At 56.0% G+C, this 16,989-nt stretch overlaps 1 protein-coding gene across 10 annotated transcripts in view; it reads left to right on the forward strand.

The window, feature by feature from the left end:
- The window catches only part of TBC1D16 (TBC1 domain family member 16), a 104,330-nt gene that overhangs the window by 36,721 nt on the left and 50,620 nt on the right, over positions 1 to 16,989 (forward strand). For 7 of the 10 annotated variants that reach the window (XM_079131083.1, XM_079131078.1, XM_079131086.1 and 4 more), the window contains exon 2: positions 15,006 to 15,245. In XM_079131083.1, the coding sequence (XP_078987209.1) occupies positions 15,068 to 15,245 (178 nt within the window). In that variant the 5' untranslated portion in view covers positions 15,006 to 15,067. Of the gene's footprint in view, positions 1 to 10,660; positions 10,683 to 15,005; positions 15,246 to 16,989 lie in introns of those variants that run through there. The other 3 variants (XM_079131087.1, XM_079131084.1, XM_079131089.1) reach the window with 2 other exon arrangements.

The raw sequence follows: 16,989 nt of genomic DNA on the forward strand, positions 1-16,989 counted from the left end.
GCTTGTGGGTGGTTGTTGTTATTGTTTGTATTATGTCCAGTAGTTGAGGCCAGTGCACACAAAGGGAAACAGGTTGTGTCTTCTTCCCAAACACAGAGTACTGCTGGCAATCTTTCTGCACCTTGCTGACTGCATTGGTGTTCTTGACGCTGTTCATCCTGGGGCTCCTGGTCTAACATCTGTAAGAAGCCTGCTTTTATGAGCCGTCTGGTGAGACCTGCTCCAAGTACATCCTTTTCTCAGTCTTGGGAACCTATGTTCTCATCCTCTAAGGAGGAGAGAAGTCAGGCAGAGTTCCACCTCTGCTCAAGTAACTTCTGCTGTACGGACAGTACACAGAAAGGAACGGGAAGAACCCAAATCCACTGTTGGTTCCGCACAGCCTGTCCTTCTGTACAGAGCCTTCGACCCTGACTGTGTGCAGGTCTTTATAGTCCATGCCCATAAAAAATGACCCGTGTGCACCACAAATAAAGACGTGGCAATATTATTTCCACGGTCTTTCTGGATTGGCTGTGGGAGAAGCCCTATCCATAGGTGCCAGCTTGTGTGTTTGGCTTATCGTGGGCTGATGTACTCACGCTGAGGGACCCAGTTCAGTTGTCTGATCAGTTGGTCACTACTTCCCAGCGTTCCGGAAGTGAGGGAACAGGGCACACCTGACAGGTGTCGCGTGGCCCCTCTTACCTGCTGTGTGTTAAGATGCTTTCTCTGCGCAGCGTTGGCTGTGCTGTTTGGGGTGTGCTCTGTGTGGGTCTCGCCATTTGAGTTTTGTTGTGTGTGTACCAGCTGCTTCCTCAGCGAGGACAGCTTGCGCCTTCGGGTGCCGGTGTTGGCGGGTGCGGTGTGGATGAAGCCAGCCCACGTGGGTGCGTTGGTTTCCGGACTGCATTTGCCCCTTCTTGCCTTTCGGGTTTGGTTCTTCCTCGGTCCCAGACCCTGGCTCATCTCTAAGTTTAGTGGCTTCCCCTTGGCCTGACTTCCTTGGCTCTTTGGGGGACAGTGGGATGTTTGTGTTTGCAGTCAAGGGGTGCTGAGGCAGATGGTTGTCTTTGGAGGCCCAGGTGTTGGGGTGGTCCGGGGAGTGGCCATAAGTGGCATGATGGTTGGACAGTTGGAGGAGCAGACTTCCCAGCCTTGTTTGGTTGGCTGTTGTGCTGCGTCTCTAAAGTCCTTCCCCTGTGGCAAGTGGCCCCCAGTGCCTGTGCCTACACCCCAGTTTGAGGACCGCCGACACCTGCTCTCACCCCTTCCCGGGGCTTCTTTGGGCCACAGCCGTTGCCAGGTGAGTCCTGATGGCAGGCTGTGTGTGCAGCAAACAGGGTTCTCTTCTGCACCAACCCGTACCTGGAATAGATGCCCCTTGTGGACAAGTCATGTCCACTTCCAGGGGCTCACCTGAGTGATGGGACAGGAGGGGACCTGGCTTTCCAAGCTGTGCTGTCCAGGACCCGGGTGTGTTCTGGCTGCCTGCAGGCCTGGTCGTGCCTTCCCTTCAAGCTGTGATCCCCAAAGATGGTGGTACTGGGGGGGAAGGACGGCATGGGGCCTGGCCGCAGGTGTGTTGGGCCGAGTTTTGTGGGAGGAAAACCATCCTCATTTGTGCAAGTCCGACTCATGCTTAATAAGGCCTGGCCTCTTCCTGCTTGGGCTTCGACGGCAAAGCAGATGAACCAGTTTCTGTGTACATGGCAAGTGACCAGAGCTTGGGGCGTTTGGCTTTGGAGCAGTCTGACAGTGACAAGGCCAGGGGCACTCTCAGCGGGGCCTATCTCGTGACTCGTTCCTGGAAGGGTCCTGTGGCTCCTGCTCCTTGCCTGCCCCACCCCTGCTGCAGCGAGCAGTGCCCAGTGTGTGGGCAGCCTCCCCCAGGTGAGTGGGACCTGCCAGCTCTGTGCAGTGCCAGGACTGGATCTGTCTGCCAGCCACTGCATCCTGCACCCGACCCAGTGGCCCTGAGGCTGGCACGCAGCACAGAGCAGTGGGCAGGGCAGGGGGCAGGCCACGCCTCGCTCCTCCTGGATGCAGGCTGCCCTGTTCCTTTGGGCTTCCTCACAGTTTCCGGAAGAGGCTTTTGTGCTTTGCCCTTGTCTGCCTTCCTGTTTGGGAGCCGATGGAGCCTTTCTTACCAGGACTGTCGGTGGAGAAGACTCACAGGGCAGCCCTGGCTTGTGAACACACAGCCCCCTGACCCTTCAGGCTTCCCTGGAGGGGACATCAGTTCTGGCCCGCCTCATATTGCATCAGGGGCAGCAGCTCTGCAGGGTCATTAGATGGCCACTGAGTGGCTGGGTGCCAGGTTTCCCTGTGAGTTAGAAAGCAGCTCTTCTTGGGTTCCTAGATGTGGTGGGCAGAAGAATGGGCTCTAGAGATGTCCGTGTCCTGGGGCAGTAACTGGTGACTGTGAGGTGGTGGCCAGTGAGAGGTATGGTTGCTGACTTGAGGAGGGAGATGAGTCTGGCTTACCGGCAGTCTCAGGGTCTTCAGAAGTGGAAGAGGAGGCCAGGGAGTCCCTGTCAGAGCGCTGGGATGTGAGGAAGACTGCACAGCCCCTTCTGGCTTTGAAGGGGTGGAAGGGGTCTCCAGGAGGACACAGCCTAACGTAACCTTGATCGTGGCCCAGGGAGACCTTCCCCAGACTTCTGACCTCAGGACTGCAGAAAAACACGTCTGCGTTGTTTTAGGGGCTAGATGTGTGGTGATCTGTTACGGCGCTGTAGGAAGCTGACACCCCAGAGTGGGCCTGCTTCCTGAGGGCAGCCGGAGGCCAGCCTCTGGTGGGGTTTCTCCATCTGTGTTGTGCTCATTTGTGGTGAAAATGTGCAGCAGGACCCCCTTTTCTAGGCATAACTAACCCTGTCCCGGGCCGTGCTTTTTGGATGATAAATGTCTTAACTTCACCCCTATAAGTACATGCTGGAGGAGCCCCCCCACTGCCACACAAGCCACAGAAGTTCTGGTGGCCAGGAGGCTCCTACAGGAGGGGGAGCACGAGTGGGTCCCCGCAGGCCTGCAGCTGACCCTGGCGGTGCAAGGGGCAGCACCCCTTCCTGCTCTGCTCCGCGTCTTCTCCCTCGCCTTCCTCCTCCAGCCCCCCCATCTCCTGCTGTCCGTGCGCCTTTCCCTGCAGGCGGCCCCCAGCTCCAGCCCCCTCGACCCTCTTGAGGCTGACTGTCCCCTTGGGGCGGCCGTGGCTGGGACCGGTGGGCTTCAGAGGGGTTCTGAGCTTTGGAGTCGCAGGTTAATGGGCAGGACTGAGCCTGTGGAGCTGCTTTTGTTTTTTGAGCTGGGTGTTTTGGTTGCAGGAGGCCCAGTTGTTCTTTCTAGTTACACAATCGCCCATTTTGGGAACAGTCTGGCCCTGTCTCGTGGTCACAGATGGCTCAGAACAGCGCAGGACAGGCGCTGCGCTGAGCTCAGCGTGCTGCTAGAACCCTGCCTTTTCACCTGGCCCTCTTTGAGGCCTCAGTTGTCACTTTTCTCCGTCCCCTGAGCCAGTGCACAGCCTGCGTCTTGGCTTCATTCCAGCTCCGTAGTCTTCACGCCAACTGCCAAGCTGGCATTGCCATCCTCTGCTCCAACAGAAACGGGCGCCGGGAACCTCCCTGCGGGTGGCATTCTGGTGGGTGTGCCTCAGGAGGAACCTTGGGGGTGCCACAGGCAGGAGTTTATGGCCCACAGTCGGCCTGGGTATGAGCGTTCCAGAGAGAGCAGCGACTCCAGCGGGCTCAGGGGAAAGAGGTGCCCATCTGTGCCAGGCGTCCCCTCTCCAGGCCTTCTGTCCACCTCATCCCTTGGGGTTTGTAGTGGTCTTCAGGAGGAGCTGCGGGGTCAGCTCTGACTCAGCTAACCGGTGCTTACTGGGGGCTGGACAGCGGTGTCTGCTCAGGCTGCCTGGTTCACGTGGGCTAGGGGCTCTGCAGCTGGCGCTTGCAGGCTGTGCGCCAGCCGACTTGCCCCACTCCTCTGTGACCATAGGTGGGAGTTGCCCGGGAGGGGCCCTGGGTGCTCCTTGTGCCACCCTCTCGTGCTGGGCCCTCTCTGAAGCCAGCTTCCTTGCCTCCCAGGACCCCATAGGATTGGCCCTTCCACCCCATAGGATGGCGGGTCCCTGAGGTCACAGTACCAGGGCATTCAAGGTCATGTTCAGGACATTAGGAGGCTGTCCTGTCACACAGCCCCGCTGGCCCTAGCAGCCGGGCTCAGGGCCCAGGAGTGGGCGTGTGAGCCTTGGTCCTCTTGCTGCCTCCAGTATCCGCCCAGTTCCTTAATGGCGCTCGGCTCCACCCTGTGGCTCTGCGTCCTCCTCAATTATTTTTTGTTTAAAAAGTTATCAGGCTTTGTTATCTGCCCCCCAGGAGATGGTGTGTGTGTGCGCTACATTTACATATATGCATTTAAAAGAATTTTTTTTAGTTGTTGATGGACTGTATTTTATTCATTTATTTATATGCAGTGATGAGACTCGAACTCAGTGCCTCACACATGCCAGGCAAGAGCTCCACCACTGAGCCCCAGCCCTCACACATGCCAGGCAAGAGCTCCATCACTGAGCCCCAGCCCTCACACATGCCAGGCAAGAGCTCCACCACTGAGCCCCAGCCCAGCCCACATATATGTGTTTTAAGTTAAAGACTTAACTCTTTTTTTTTTTTTGGGTACTGGGGATTGAATACAGGGGTGCTTAACCACACCCCAGCTCTTTTTATTTAAAAAAAAATTTTTTTTTAGTAGTTGTAGAAGGACAGAATGCCTTTATTTTATTTGTTTATTTTTATGTGGTGCTAAGCATGGAACCCAGTGCCTCACACATGCTAGGCAAGCTCTCTGCCACTGAGCTACAGCCCCAGGTCCCCAGTCCTTTTTTTAAAAATGTTTTATTTAGAGACAGGGTCTTGCTGAGTTCTTAGGGCCTCTGCTAAGTTGCTGAGGCTAGCTTTGAACTCAGATCCTCCTGCCTTGGCCTCCCAGCTGCTGGGATTACAGGGGTGCACCATTGTGCCCGGCAAGACTTCACTTTCTGAGAGTAGTCTTGGACTCCCAGCAGAAGTGGGCAGAGGGCACAGAGACCCCCACGTAAACCCAGCCCCATAAGTGCACAGCCTCCCTGCTGTCCTCATCCTCCACAGCACGGCCCATCTGCTGTAACAGACAAACCTGGTGGACACATCCTTGTCACCTGGGGGCCACGGTTTGCATGAGGGTGACTGGTATTGGACGTTCTATGGGTGTAGACTGGTGCACGATCCGCGTCCCCCGCTGTCCCGAAGGCCTTCCCGCTCCACCTGTCCTCTGTCCCTCGCTTGTTGCTCCCGGAAGCCGCTGATCCTCATGCCGTCTCCCTGTTCTTCCCTTTTCCAGACCACCTTGGGCAGGCTGAGTGTTCCTTATCTGAAGTGCGTGGGGTCGGAAGGTGTTGGATTTTAGGTTTTTTGTTCTAATTTGGAATATTTGCGTTAGAGTAACAGCTCTTGGGGATTGGGCCCCAGTCTGGATGCAGAGTTCACTCGCGCTGGGTGTTGGCAGCTTATCCGCAGGCCTGCGGGCCCCTTGGACGGTGTTTCCAGTGCACTTGTGCCCGTGGTGGCCCGGCACATGGCCAGGTATAGTTTTCCACTTGGGTCCCGCTGGCACTTTGGATCTGGAGCATTCCAGGTCTGGGTTTGGGATCGGGTGCACAGCCTGCAGCTGGAGTCGTGCTGTGGCAGCTCTCGGGGGGCCCTCCTGGGCAGGTTCCTGTCTCCCGGCTGGACGCTCAGCCCGTCCGGGTGCTTACTGAGCCTGGGCTGCTCCCAAGTGCTGGCAGGTCTTGGCGCAGCCGCTCTGGGCCTCGACACGCTGCTGCCTGTGCGGTGCCCGTGTGGAGAGCAGTTCTGGGTCACAGAGCAACGCGCACAGCACAGGGAGGACTCTGCGTGGCCCGCACGGCTCGGTCCTGTGGCGTGGCGTTCTCCACGTGACTGTTTTTCAGGCCTGGGGTGTGTGTAGTGGCACCAGCTCATTCGTGGCGCTGGCCGCCACCTTGCCGTGTGCTGCTCCCGGCTGTGGCCCTTCCTGCTGGCTCTGGGGTCTGCCCTTCCCCCCAGGCCATCCTCCCTCCCTGATGCCACCCTCATTTCCTGCCCCTGGAGGTGCCAGGGCTGCCCTGCGCCACCATGTGCCCTCCCCGCCTTTCAGGCGCCACCCCAGCACCCTCTCCTCGGAATCTTCCGGCACTCCACGTGGAGCTGTGGGGGGGCTCCACCCACCCCTCCTCTCCACTTCCGTGTCCCTGGCCCCGGCACCCAGGTGACTTCCGGGTCAGAATCAAGAGGTCCTGTGTGGAGAGTGCTGCTGGGGTCCTGCAGGCTGCTGCCCCATGGCAGGCTTGGGCGTGGAGGGCTTGGGGTCACTTGGGACAGGACCCCGCACTCCTCAGGCAGAAGTGGGCCTGTGGGGGTGGGAGGCGCCTGCCCCTCCCTGACCAGCCTGTGCCCCGTGCCTGTCTCCTGCAGCCTCCCCTCTTCTTCCTCACCCAGAGCTGTGTGGGGTGGGGAGCCCAGGCCTGCGAGGGGCCCTTCAGCAGGGCAGCTGGCTGCTGGGTTCCTCTGAGGAAGGGGCGGAGGCCAGGACCGCTTAACGCAGGCTCCAAGTGGGCGACTGGCATGAGCATCATGGCCACGGCTACCTAAGAGGGTCTCCGGTCGGGTGGGGCTGGAGTCTCCCCAGAGGGCCAGACGCTGTTCTCTGTCCCTGTGGCCCTCACTGTGAGGAAGGCACTGTGACTCTGCCCATGACCCTGGCTCCTAGGGACATGGCAGGGATGGGGAGGATGGGCAGGTCCCTCCAGGCCCTGGAAGTAAGAGCAGCAGGTCTGCAGGGCTCAGAGGGGAGGGCACCGCAGCCTGGGGTGGGAAGCTGGGAGCTGGGCCGTGCGAGGGCTCTGCCACCCCAGGAAGACCACTCCTTCGTCCTGCCCCCTCTGAGTGCCCGGTGCTGCCTGGAGGCCGTGACCAGACTAGAGTTCATGGACTCGAACCCATGGGCACTGGGCCCTGCGCTGGGGGGACTTCTGCCGCCTTGGAGCCACCCTGTCACCCTGTGGGCCAACAGCAGGTGACAGCAGAGGGAGCCGGAACCAGAGGGTGGCTGATGTGCCGTTGTTTGTGCAGCTGGAGAACAGAGGGTGCACGCCTGCTGTGCTGCCTGTGTAAGGGTGCACGCGGGGTGTGCTGCGTGTGTAAGGTTGCATGTGGGGTGTGCTGCCTGTGTGCTGCGTGTGGGTGCGGTACCTGTGTGCTGTGTGGAGCCCGCCCGGGCGGCTAGGGCTGGAGCTTGGCCCCGGAGGCCTCCCTCCTGAGCTCGACTGGTTCCGCGTGGCCTTCTGAGGCTGGCCTGGTGGAATTGGGGTTCTCCTCCTCCCTCTTCTGACAGAGTGGGGTGAACTCATTTGCACACCCAGCTGGAGAACCTGATGGAACCTCCACACGTGCCCCCAACCCCGCCATGGAGCGTGGGTGCTGGTCAGCAGTCCCACCCACCCCGCACGGAGCCCAGTGCTGGGCCTGCCGTCCCTAGGGCTCTCCTGGCAGGTGGGAGCTGCCACCACATAGGAGCCATGACTTTGGGCAGGGAGAGGGTCGTTCACTTGGAGCGAGGGAGGGTGGCAGGCAGCAGGGCCGCACCCTGAGCTGGGAGCCTGGGGCAGGGGCTGCAGGGAGAGGGGAGCCCCTGGTGCGAGGCCCTGGACGGACAGGCCTTGGCTGCAAAGGCCTGCAGACAGAGAGGAGCTCTCATCACGCAGCAGACCCCAGCAGGGCCGGGGCTCAGGAGGGCTGCCAGGCTGCCACTGGGCAGGGAGGGTGTGTTGGACAATGTGGCCCAGGCTCAGTCCTGGCCCTTGGGAGGAGGCTGCGGCACGTGGGCCTGGAACTGCTGGGCACTGGCTGGCTGCGGCTCTGCTGGGCCCACCCCGGAGCCCGCTGGCTGTGTGCTGTGGGGGCTGCCCAATCAGCAGGGTGGCGGGGCCATGTGCTGATCATCTGGAGAGCCCTGTGGGTTCCTGCTGGTGCCTTTCCGACTTCTCTAGGGGCAGCCTGGGGCAGGAAGGTAGCCGGATCCTGCCACTGCAGCACCACCTGGGAACCGGCCTGTGGCAGGAGTCACCCTCATTGCAGCGTGGCAGGGTGAGCATCGTGAATCATAGGGCAGGGGGCAGAAGCTGAGGGTGCGGACCAGAGGTGGGCCAACTGTTGCATCTCTGGTCTCAACTCAGGGCCCCCTTTTTAAAAAATTTCTATAAGGTTTACATAACCAACACCGCCGCTCTATTAAGCTGTAATTGATTTACCAGTTTTTAATCAGGTAGATAACCTAAGTAAACAATATAAAGACTCAGTGAGTTGGTTGATGCTTATGTTAAAATTCTAGGCATTTTTCAGATAAGTGCACACTTTGAATTAGGAAATTTGGAATAGGAATAGTAGTTCATTTAAAATTGAAACAATAAGAAAAGTAGATAAAATATAAACCAATGTTTAATGGATCTTTGGCTTGGAAATGACCATATAATATATAAAAGTAATAAGAGAAATCACTAAAGGAACATTACCAACAATTTGCATAAAAATTGAGAACTTTTGTTCTTCAAAATGGATAATACAATTAAAAAGAAACCATCAAATTAGGGAATAAACATACACAACAGCTTCAACAAAGGATTATGATCTTTCCTATATAGAGTTCCTACACAGCAATAAAAATTCTACCATCCCAGGAGAAAAATTGGCAAATCTCACCAATGGACAGTTCACAGGATGAATGCAAGTGTCTAATAGATATGGAATAATCTGCTCCAATGAACTGACCATCAGATAACTGTTCTTCAGTTCTCAAATTGACAAGGATTTAAATCCCTGGTGATCCTGGTACCTGTTTGGAAATCTGTTGGTCACCATGTGTCTAGGCTCCTCCTGGGGAAGTGGTCAGGAATCCCAGAAATTATCCTTTGGAAATACAGAGGTTGCAGTGAAGATTTGCTAATGAAAATGTAGTTTCTTATTTAAGTGGCAACCATTTGGAAACCAAATGTCAACTGCACACAGCTATTAAGGTGCAGGATTGGCCCTTTGAGGTATTTTATTTTATTTAGTTTTTTTTTTGGCACTGGAGATTGGACTCAGGGGCACTCACTCAACCACGGAGCCACATCCCCAGCTTTTTTTTTTTTTAGTTGTCAGTGGATCTTTTATTTAATTAATTTATTTATGTGCGATGCTGAGGATTGAACCCAGGGCTTCACACATGCCAGGCAAGTGCACTACTACTGTGCCACAACGCCAGCCCCCCAGACCTTTTTTTATTTTATTTAGAGAGAGGGTCTTGCTGGGTTACTTAGGGTCTCGCTAAGTTGCTGAGGCTGGCTTGAACTTGCAATTCTCCTGCCTCAGCCTCTGGAGCCGCTGGGGTACCTGTACCCACCGTACCTGGCACCTTTTGAGTTTTAACATTGTTAGTAATGTGATCTTAGTTTCGTAGGGCTACCGTAACAAAGTAACACAGGCTTGTTCTGCTAGTCTTAGAAGCCAGAAGTCAAGGTCAAGGCCATGGCCAGCTGGTTCTTTCCCAGGCTGCGAGGAATGAGCCTTTTCCAGGCCTCTCCTTGGTTTGCAGACTGCTATCTTCACAGTCCAGGCCGCCTTGTCTCCTCCTTCTCTCTGTGTGGGTCTCATTCTCACTATACAAGGTTTCCGGGTGCAGTGGGTGAGAGCAACCACTGTGACCTTTCAACCTGTCACCTCTGCAGAAGTGCTCTCTCCATAAGTCACTTCTGAGGTCCTGGGGTCATCCCTTCTACATGCGAATTTTAGGAAACACACTTTAACCCATAACACCTGGGAACATGTATGTATTTGTTAGAAAACTGAAAGCAAGAAATGATGTAATTCCTGTGGGTGGGTTTTAAAGTTTATTACGTGTTTATTTTTAGACAGGGCCGAAGCATTAGCAGAAGTTACTCATGTGTTTTGGGGTCAGTGATTTAAGGGACATGTTCTATTTATGCTTCCAAGTGTGTTTCCTGATCTCTTTTCTATGCTGGGGAATCCAGCACTGTCCATGCTGGACAAGCATTCCACCACTGGGCTATGCCCCAAGTCCCCAAAAAGTTTTTATAGCTTAAAGAAACAGGTGTAGGGTTCTCTCTTCTCATTTGCTGGTGAGCAGAGGTTGGGAAGCAGGTTGATTTAAGAGGAAAGAGCAAATACATTTTAAAAGAGGTAAGAATTGCCTTAAAGGAACAAACAGTCCTGGCTAATGTTTAACAGACTTGCCCTGGTTTGTCCATGAGCGCCAGCTGTTCTTCTGGAACCATCTGGGAGGGGCCTGGCACTGGTGCTGGAGGGTGGAGGGCGTGGTGTGGTCTCTGCACTGAGCTCCTCCAGGAGCGGGAGCCTGTGGCTTGCACTGAACCCGGGTTTGGAGGCGACTTCTGGCACCTTCTTCTGATTATCCTCCCCGGTGGCCACACATCCTCACTTGAGTGCGGTTTTGATTTTGGAAGCAGCTGAGTGAGAGCTGTTTGCAGCTGCGGCTGTGATTATAGTAAGTGATGCCCCAGAGGCTCCACAGAAGCCGCACCCCCAGCCTGGGCCACCACGGAGGCACGACAGGGCCGGAGGAACGTGGTGGGCAGGAAGCGAGATGTGAGTGAGCCGCACCAGCCTCTGAAGACTTTCCAAGCATAAAGTAACCCCCGAATCGTTCTTTCATGTTGATAATACACTGAAATAATAATATTTTGGAAATACTGGGTTAAAAAGCCATGTTGAAATTGATTTCATTTATTTCTTTTTCCTTTTTAAATGTGGCTGCTAGAAGATTTACTATTATATACAGAACTTGGGTTACATTTCTACCGGGCTCGGCCGGTCTGGAGAAGGGGAGTCGTTTTGGTGTATGGCTTGTTAACTGACCTTGGGATTCTTTTTTTCCTGCACACTTTATATTGGTGCACCGTAGCTGTGCGTGCTGGTGGGATTTGTTGTTACCTATTCGCACGTGCACACCATAATGTAATAATATAACGAGGCCAGAATCACTCCCGGCGTGCCCCGCCCCAGCCCTCTTCTCCGCTTACTGATCTCTCTTCAGTTTTCAGGAGATCTGCCCATCTTTCTTTTCCTTTCTCCTCTCTAACGTACACATGTGAGAGAAAACATATGATCCTGGACCTGAATTTGGCTTATTTTGATTAACATAAGGTTCTTAAGCTCCATCCATTTCCCTTCCACTGACATCACTTGGTTCTCGTTAGGGCTGAGTGAGACTCCACTGTGTCCCTCCCACGTTCTCCCTACCCATTCGTCCCTTGGCGGACCCGAGGCTGGTTCCCTAGTGAGACTTGTGAGTCGTGCTGCTGTAAACATGGACGTAAATGAATCTGTACCGTATGCTGACTTCATTTCCTTAGGGTAAATGCCAAGGGGTGGTACAGCTGGGCCATGTGGTGGTTCCATGCCAACTGAACTTGTAGTTCTTGAGGAACTTCTGCGTTCCAGAACTGTTCTGGACAGCAGAGGCATTGTTAGAGTAAGGATGTGTCTTCTTCAGACGGTTAATGGGAAACACACACATTTTCTGATATGAGTTCTTTAAAAGGCTGGTGACATGGTTGTCCTTGGTCAGAGTGTGCAATGATGTGTTTATAGGATGAGTTCAGGTGACAAGGACGAGAGTGGCCAGAGGGCTTCCTGGAGACTGACTGGAAAGTGAAAATCGTAGCCACTCTGAGCTCGAGTATTTCTAACAATTCCATGTCACCCCGCACACCTTTAGACTTATTGCCTGCTACAAGGGCAGAGTTGGTGTTCAGGGCAGAGACAGCTGGAAATGCTCTCCGCCTGGCCCTTTGTAGAACACGTTTGCTGACCCCTTACCTGGGGGAGAGCTTCTTTCTGTAGGTCACACTGGGGTAGGGAGCGGGCTGGGAAAGGCTGCGTTAGGGGAACCGAAACGACTGGGGTCCTGGACGTAGTCCAGATCTGAGAGGAGATGTCTGTGACTCAGGGCTGGAAGGTGAGGTCCGGGGCTGGGTCCTGACCCCCAGACAGGTGACGTTCAAAGGTGAGGCTGATGTTGGGACCTTTGCATTGGGTGAGGCCAAAGCAATGGATCTTTTGGTGGAAAGATGCAGGATGGGGAGGGGCAGCCCTGGGCTGGCTGGAGATTGCTAGAACGTTGTTGGCGGAGAGTCAGTAGCCATGCTGTCACCTGGACACCAGAATATGTGCACAGGGCTGGGGAGGCTGGAGAATAATAGCGCAGGGGCATTGGAGAGGCAGTGAACCAGTTGGTTCTTGGAGGGTGGCTGCCCGCTGCACCTGCCCCGGCCTCCCATGGGCCCTACTGCTGAGCAGCGGGACCCCCTGCCCCGGACTCTCCACCCCGGACTCTCCACCCCAGCGTCTCTCCAAGTGTTGGAGGCAGAAAGACTTGATTTAGGGAACAGCCTCCAGCAGCTCCGGAGTTTTGCAGAAATGTGAAAAACTCAGAAGGATCAGAGAATGATGTAATATCCCCAGAGCTTCCACCCATCAGTAACTTTTAAATTTATTTTTATTATGCCAGCTGCACATAAGAGGCGCCATTTTAGCGGTGCGTAAGCACGTTCGCTGAACTCATTCACCTTGCGAACCGTCACACTGTTGTCTCCAGAACGTTCCTGTCTTCCCCAAACGGAAGCGTCATACCTGCCAAACACCCAGCCTGCTCCTCCCTCCCTGCAGCCCTCGGCAACCCTTGCTGTGCTTTCTCTCTGTGATGTTCTAGGGACTCCCCGTGGGTGGGATCCTGGCCGTTGTGGCCGTGGGCTGCATTTTGGTGAATGACCGGCCACCCACATGCGGAGGGTCCCATGGGATGCTGTTGCCCAGGGAGGTGTGGCTGGCCTAGCTATGTGCAGCCCACGATGTTCACACAGCAGCAGAATTGCCTGATGACACCTTTCTCAGAATGTGTCCCGCTGGTTAGGTGACGCATGGTCGTGTTTCACTCAGCACAAGCTTCTCAGGGTTCTCCGCACTCTGGCAAGCGCCAGAATTTCCCTCCTTTTCAAGGCTGAACAATATTCCATTGTACCACATCTGTTTGTCTCCCCCCAGTGGTGGTTTTATCGTATTGGCTTCAGGTCTTTGCTTTGAGAGATGAGGTTGAAGCCCCTGGGGTTGTTCCCAGCCCTCTGCTCCCCTGCGTCCTCTGGTGAAGCTGGTTAACCTGCAGCCGAGCTGTCAGTCCAGGACCCCACGACCCCTGGCCCAGGTGCGGCTCACTGCTGCCTATCTCTTACCTGCACAGTGGCCTGCCCGTGGTCCTTCTGTGCTGGGATTGGTGTGCATCTTCTGAGTGCCATTCATGGGTGCCTCTGGTTGGTTCCTGGAGCTGTCTCTGGACTCCGGCTGTTCCTGCAGCTGGAGCATCCTCCGGGGCGTCTCCTGGTGCAGTGTCAGGGTTTCTCCACTCGGATGCTTCCAGACTTCTGTTCACGGCTCACATCCTGCACACCTGCTTCTCAGTTCATGATGGCGTCACCCCGCAAAAAACCCTCTGTAGACTGAGCGTGTCCTGAGTCAAAATGCACTTAATTCCCAGGTCGGGTGGAATGTCCTGGCCTAGCAGCATAGTGTGCTGGAGTGTGCTGGTTTCCATGGAGGACTGTGAGCCCTGGCTGCTGCCGCCCAGTATCACAGGAGCATCTTTGTGCCAGACTTCATTTGCCCAGGAAAGACCCGAATTCCAACTCTGCAGAACCGTTTCTGCTGAAAGCATATCAGTTTTTCAACATTCTAAAGTCAAGCCATTGTAAGCTAGGACTGTACGTGTGCCCCAGGTTGCCAGAGCCACAGGGTGTCCTGAGAGGAACGCTCCCTGGCCCAGTGCCCGGCCTCACTGTGCCCAGTGGACAAGGACATTTTCTGTTCTTCTTCTCTTATGCCAGCCAAGACCCACTAGATTGATTTCAGAGTCCTCTACACAGGGACCTGCAAACTGCACTTTGGAAAACTACCCAGGGCATTTCCTGAACGTTTCAGCAGTGCCAAATCTGCAGGATCAAATTGCTGCCCGGCCTGGGCTTTGGCACAGGCAAGAGCCCGTGTCTGCGCCTCCTGCCCTGCATCTCCTGTGACCAGGATGTGTCCCCTGGCTTCTACTGCCTTGCGCCAGGCTGCTGAGTGTTGGTTTCCGTTTGAAAGTGAGATCTCTTTCCGTGTCTATCAGCTCTTTGGTTTTCCTCCTGTGACGTGCCCATTTTCTCTATTAGGATTTTGGCTCTTTTTGTGATGACTTTGGGTTCTTTATTTTTTCTTTCTTTCTTTTTTTTTTTTTTTTTTTTTTTTTTTTTTGCTGTGCTGGGGATCGAACCCAGGGCCCTGTACTTGTAAGGCAAGCACTCTACCAACTGAGCTATCTCCCCAGCCCGTTCTTTATTTTTTCTAGACAGCGGTCCTCTTGCTTCTTGATTCATTTTTTAAAAATGAATCGTACAAAAACTCTGTTTCTTCAACATTTGTGGTGCCCTGCACTTCAGGATGCCAGGAAACGGGCCGGAGGAGGGCTGGGACATTGGGACGTGGGGTGGACACAGGTGAAACCTGCAGGCAGGAGCCCGTGGTCTTGGTGAGGTCGCTGCTAGGGCCAGAGTCCCTTCAGCCCAGTGGGTCCCCATGGGGGCAATTTGACCACCCCCAGGGACATTTGTCAATATCTGGAGACGCTTTTGGTGGTTGTCCTGGGAGGGTCCCAGGGATGCTGCTGGACACCCTGCAATGCCCAGGATGGCCCCCAGGACAGATGCCTGGCTGAGATGGAGATCCGGCCTCCCTGTGCATTGTCCAGTGCCAGCAAACCCGCTCCCATGATTAGTCAGCATCGGGGCAGTCTGCGGTGTGACCAGGATGCAGTCCCAGCCCAGGGATGCCCACTGAGTGTCCATAGCCTTGACCATGGTGTATCTCCTCTCTTCCTTCCAGGCAGGTCTTGGTGAGCCCCGCCTGGGCCATAGCTCACAGAGGATGGAAACACCTGCCCAGCAATGTCTCTGGGCCGCCTCCTTCGCCGGGCCTCCTCCAAAGCCTCGGACCTCCTGACCCTCACCCCTGGTGGCAGTGGCGGGTCCCCCTCTGTTTTAGATGGAGAGATCATCTACTCCAAGAACAATGTCTGCGTGCACCCACCCGAGGGGCTGCAGGGGCTGGGGGAGCACCACCCAGGTGAGCGGGCGTGGGGTGCCTGGGTCGGGAGCAGGGCCCGGGAGCCAGGGTGCTGTTGGGCCTCGGCTGGGTTCCCACACATGGAAGCTCGGGACCAAACTCCCCACTGGCTCTGGTGGGTGGAGACAGGAGGGGACCTTTCCAGACCCTCCGTGTTGGAACTCCATGAGACCTGCCAGGGTTCCTGGGACATTCTCATGGTCCCTGGGGAGGAAAACTCTTTCCTGTGGTGACAGGGACTTTGTCATCTTTTGCGGAGCCACAGAGAAAGAGACGGTTGTGTTTGTTGTTCTGCAGGGCCGGGCTAGGGTCTGAGCCAGGGCACTGAGGGCCGAGGGCCATGGCACAGAAGGAGGACGAGGGCATTGTCTCCTTTTCCAGCGTGAACAGCCATCCCTCAGGGGGCTTTGCGGGTGTTAGGACCAGTCCTTGGGCAGGCCAGGGGCGTACTGCAGCCTGCTCCCCGGGTAGGAGCAGAGCGTGTGCGGCGACGTTGGAAGCCTCGTGGTCCTTTGTCACTCGCGCAGGTGACTTGCAGCAGTGAATGTGTTGCTGTTTCTCTGTGGCTTTACGCTCTGCCCAGTGGCCTCACTCATGGGGCCGGAGCCTGCGTGGGCTCCAGTAGAGGCGACCACAGGTGCTCACAGCAGGAATTCCGCATGGGGCACAGGCTGCTCCTTCCTGGGGCGTGGGGCCGTGCTGCGGGCTGCAGGGTGGTCTCGGGCCCTCCAGGCTGCTGAGAGGGTGTCCTCGCCCCGCATCCTGCGGCCACGGGGGCCTTCCTTCCCCGTGGGCCACCCTGGCGTTTTCAGGGCCTAGGGCAAAAGTGCAGACTGGAATCCCAGACGAGATGCTGATGTACCTAAAAGTGACAAATGACAATGAGATCCGAGCATGTCCCTGTGCGTTTCCACGGAGTAAAAGTGTAAGTGTGGCTAATGAAGCTGCGGGCGCTCCCGCCCGGCGTGTGCACAGCCCTGTGGCAGGTGCGGGCTGGTATTGTGGGCTTCCAGCCAGGGCAGTCGCTCCAGCCAGCTCCTCCGCCGTGCTTCCCGGGAGCTGGCGCCGCTGTCTGGGCCTGGAATTCAGGGTCTTGGGTTCGGGGAGGATGACCCAGAGGGCAGCAGCATAACCCCTGACTGGAGCCTTGCCCCCTGGGGAGGGTGGGCTCGGGCCCAGAGCTTGGGGTTGCAGTTCCAGGTATGGCTTGCTCGCTCTGGGCATAAGATGAACGGCAGTCCCCAGGCAGCGCCCCCTGTGGTATCCCATCAAGACGCAGTGAGGAGAGGCCGGGGCAGAGGGGCAGAGGGTTTCAGGCCCTCACCCCTGTCCTGGGCTGTGGTCATCAGCCCCAGCCTCACATGACCCTGTGTGCACCTGGCTGAGGTCCTGAGTGCCCAGCCTCTCGTGGACATGGGAGTAGTGCCAAGGAGACTGTGGCAGAGCCACAGAGGTGTGGTCCAGGGTGCTGGTCCTGCCCAGGGGCCTTTTCAGTACGGGGGCAGGAGCCTGGGCAGGGTGCTGTGTGCCTAGGAGCCTAGGAACTGGAGTACCCGGGAACAGCTTGGTGTTGACTTGGGAAGTGCCACCTTCCCCCACACCAAGCTCCTGGACACTCACTGTGGCCTTGGCGAAGCTGCTTCTCCCTCTCCCTGGGGCTCACGGGCAGCCTTGGAAAGCAGCCCCTCTTCCAGCTGCTGCATGTGAAAGAAGAAATGGTGGGAACACAGGGCTGCTGGGAAGA

The sequence above is a fragment of the Sciurus vulgaris genome (assembly GCF_902686455.1).
Source record: "Sciurus vulgaris genome assembly, chromosome: 3".
NCBI lineage: Eukaryota > Metazoa > Chordata > Mammalia > Rodentia > Sciuridae > Sciurus > Sciurus vulgaris.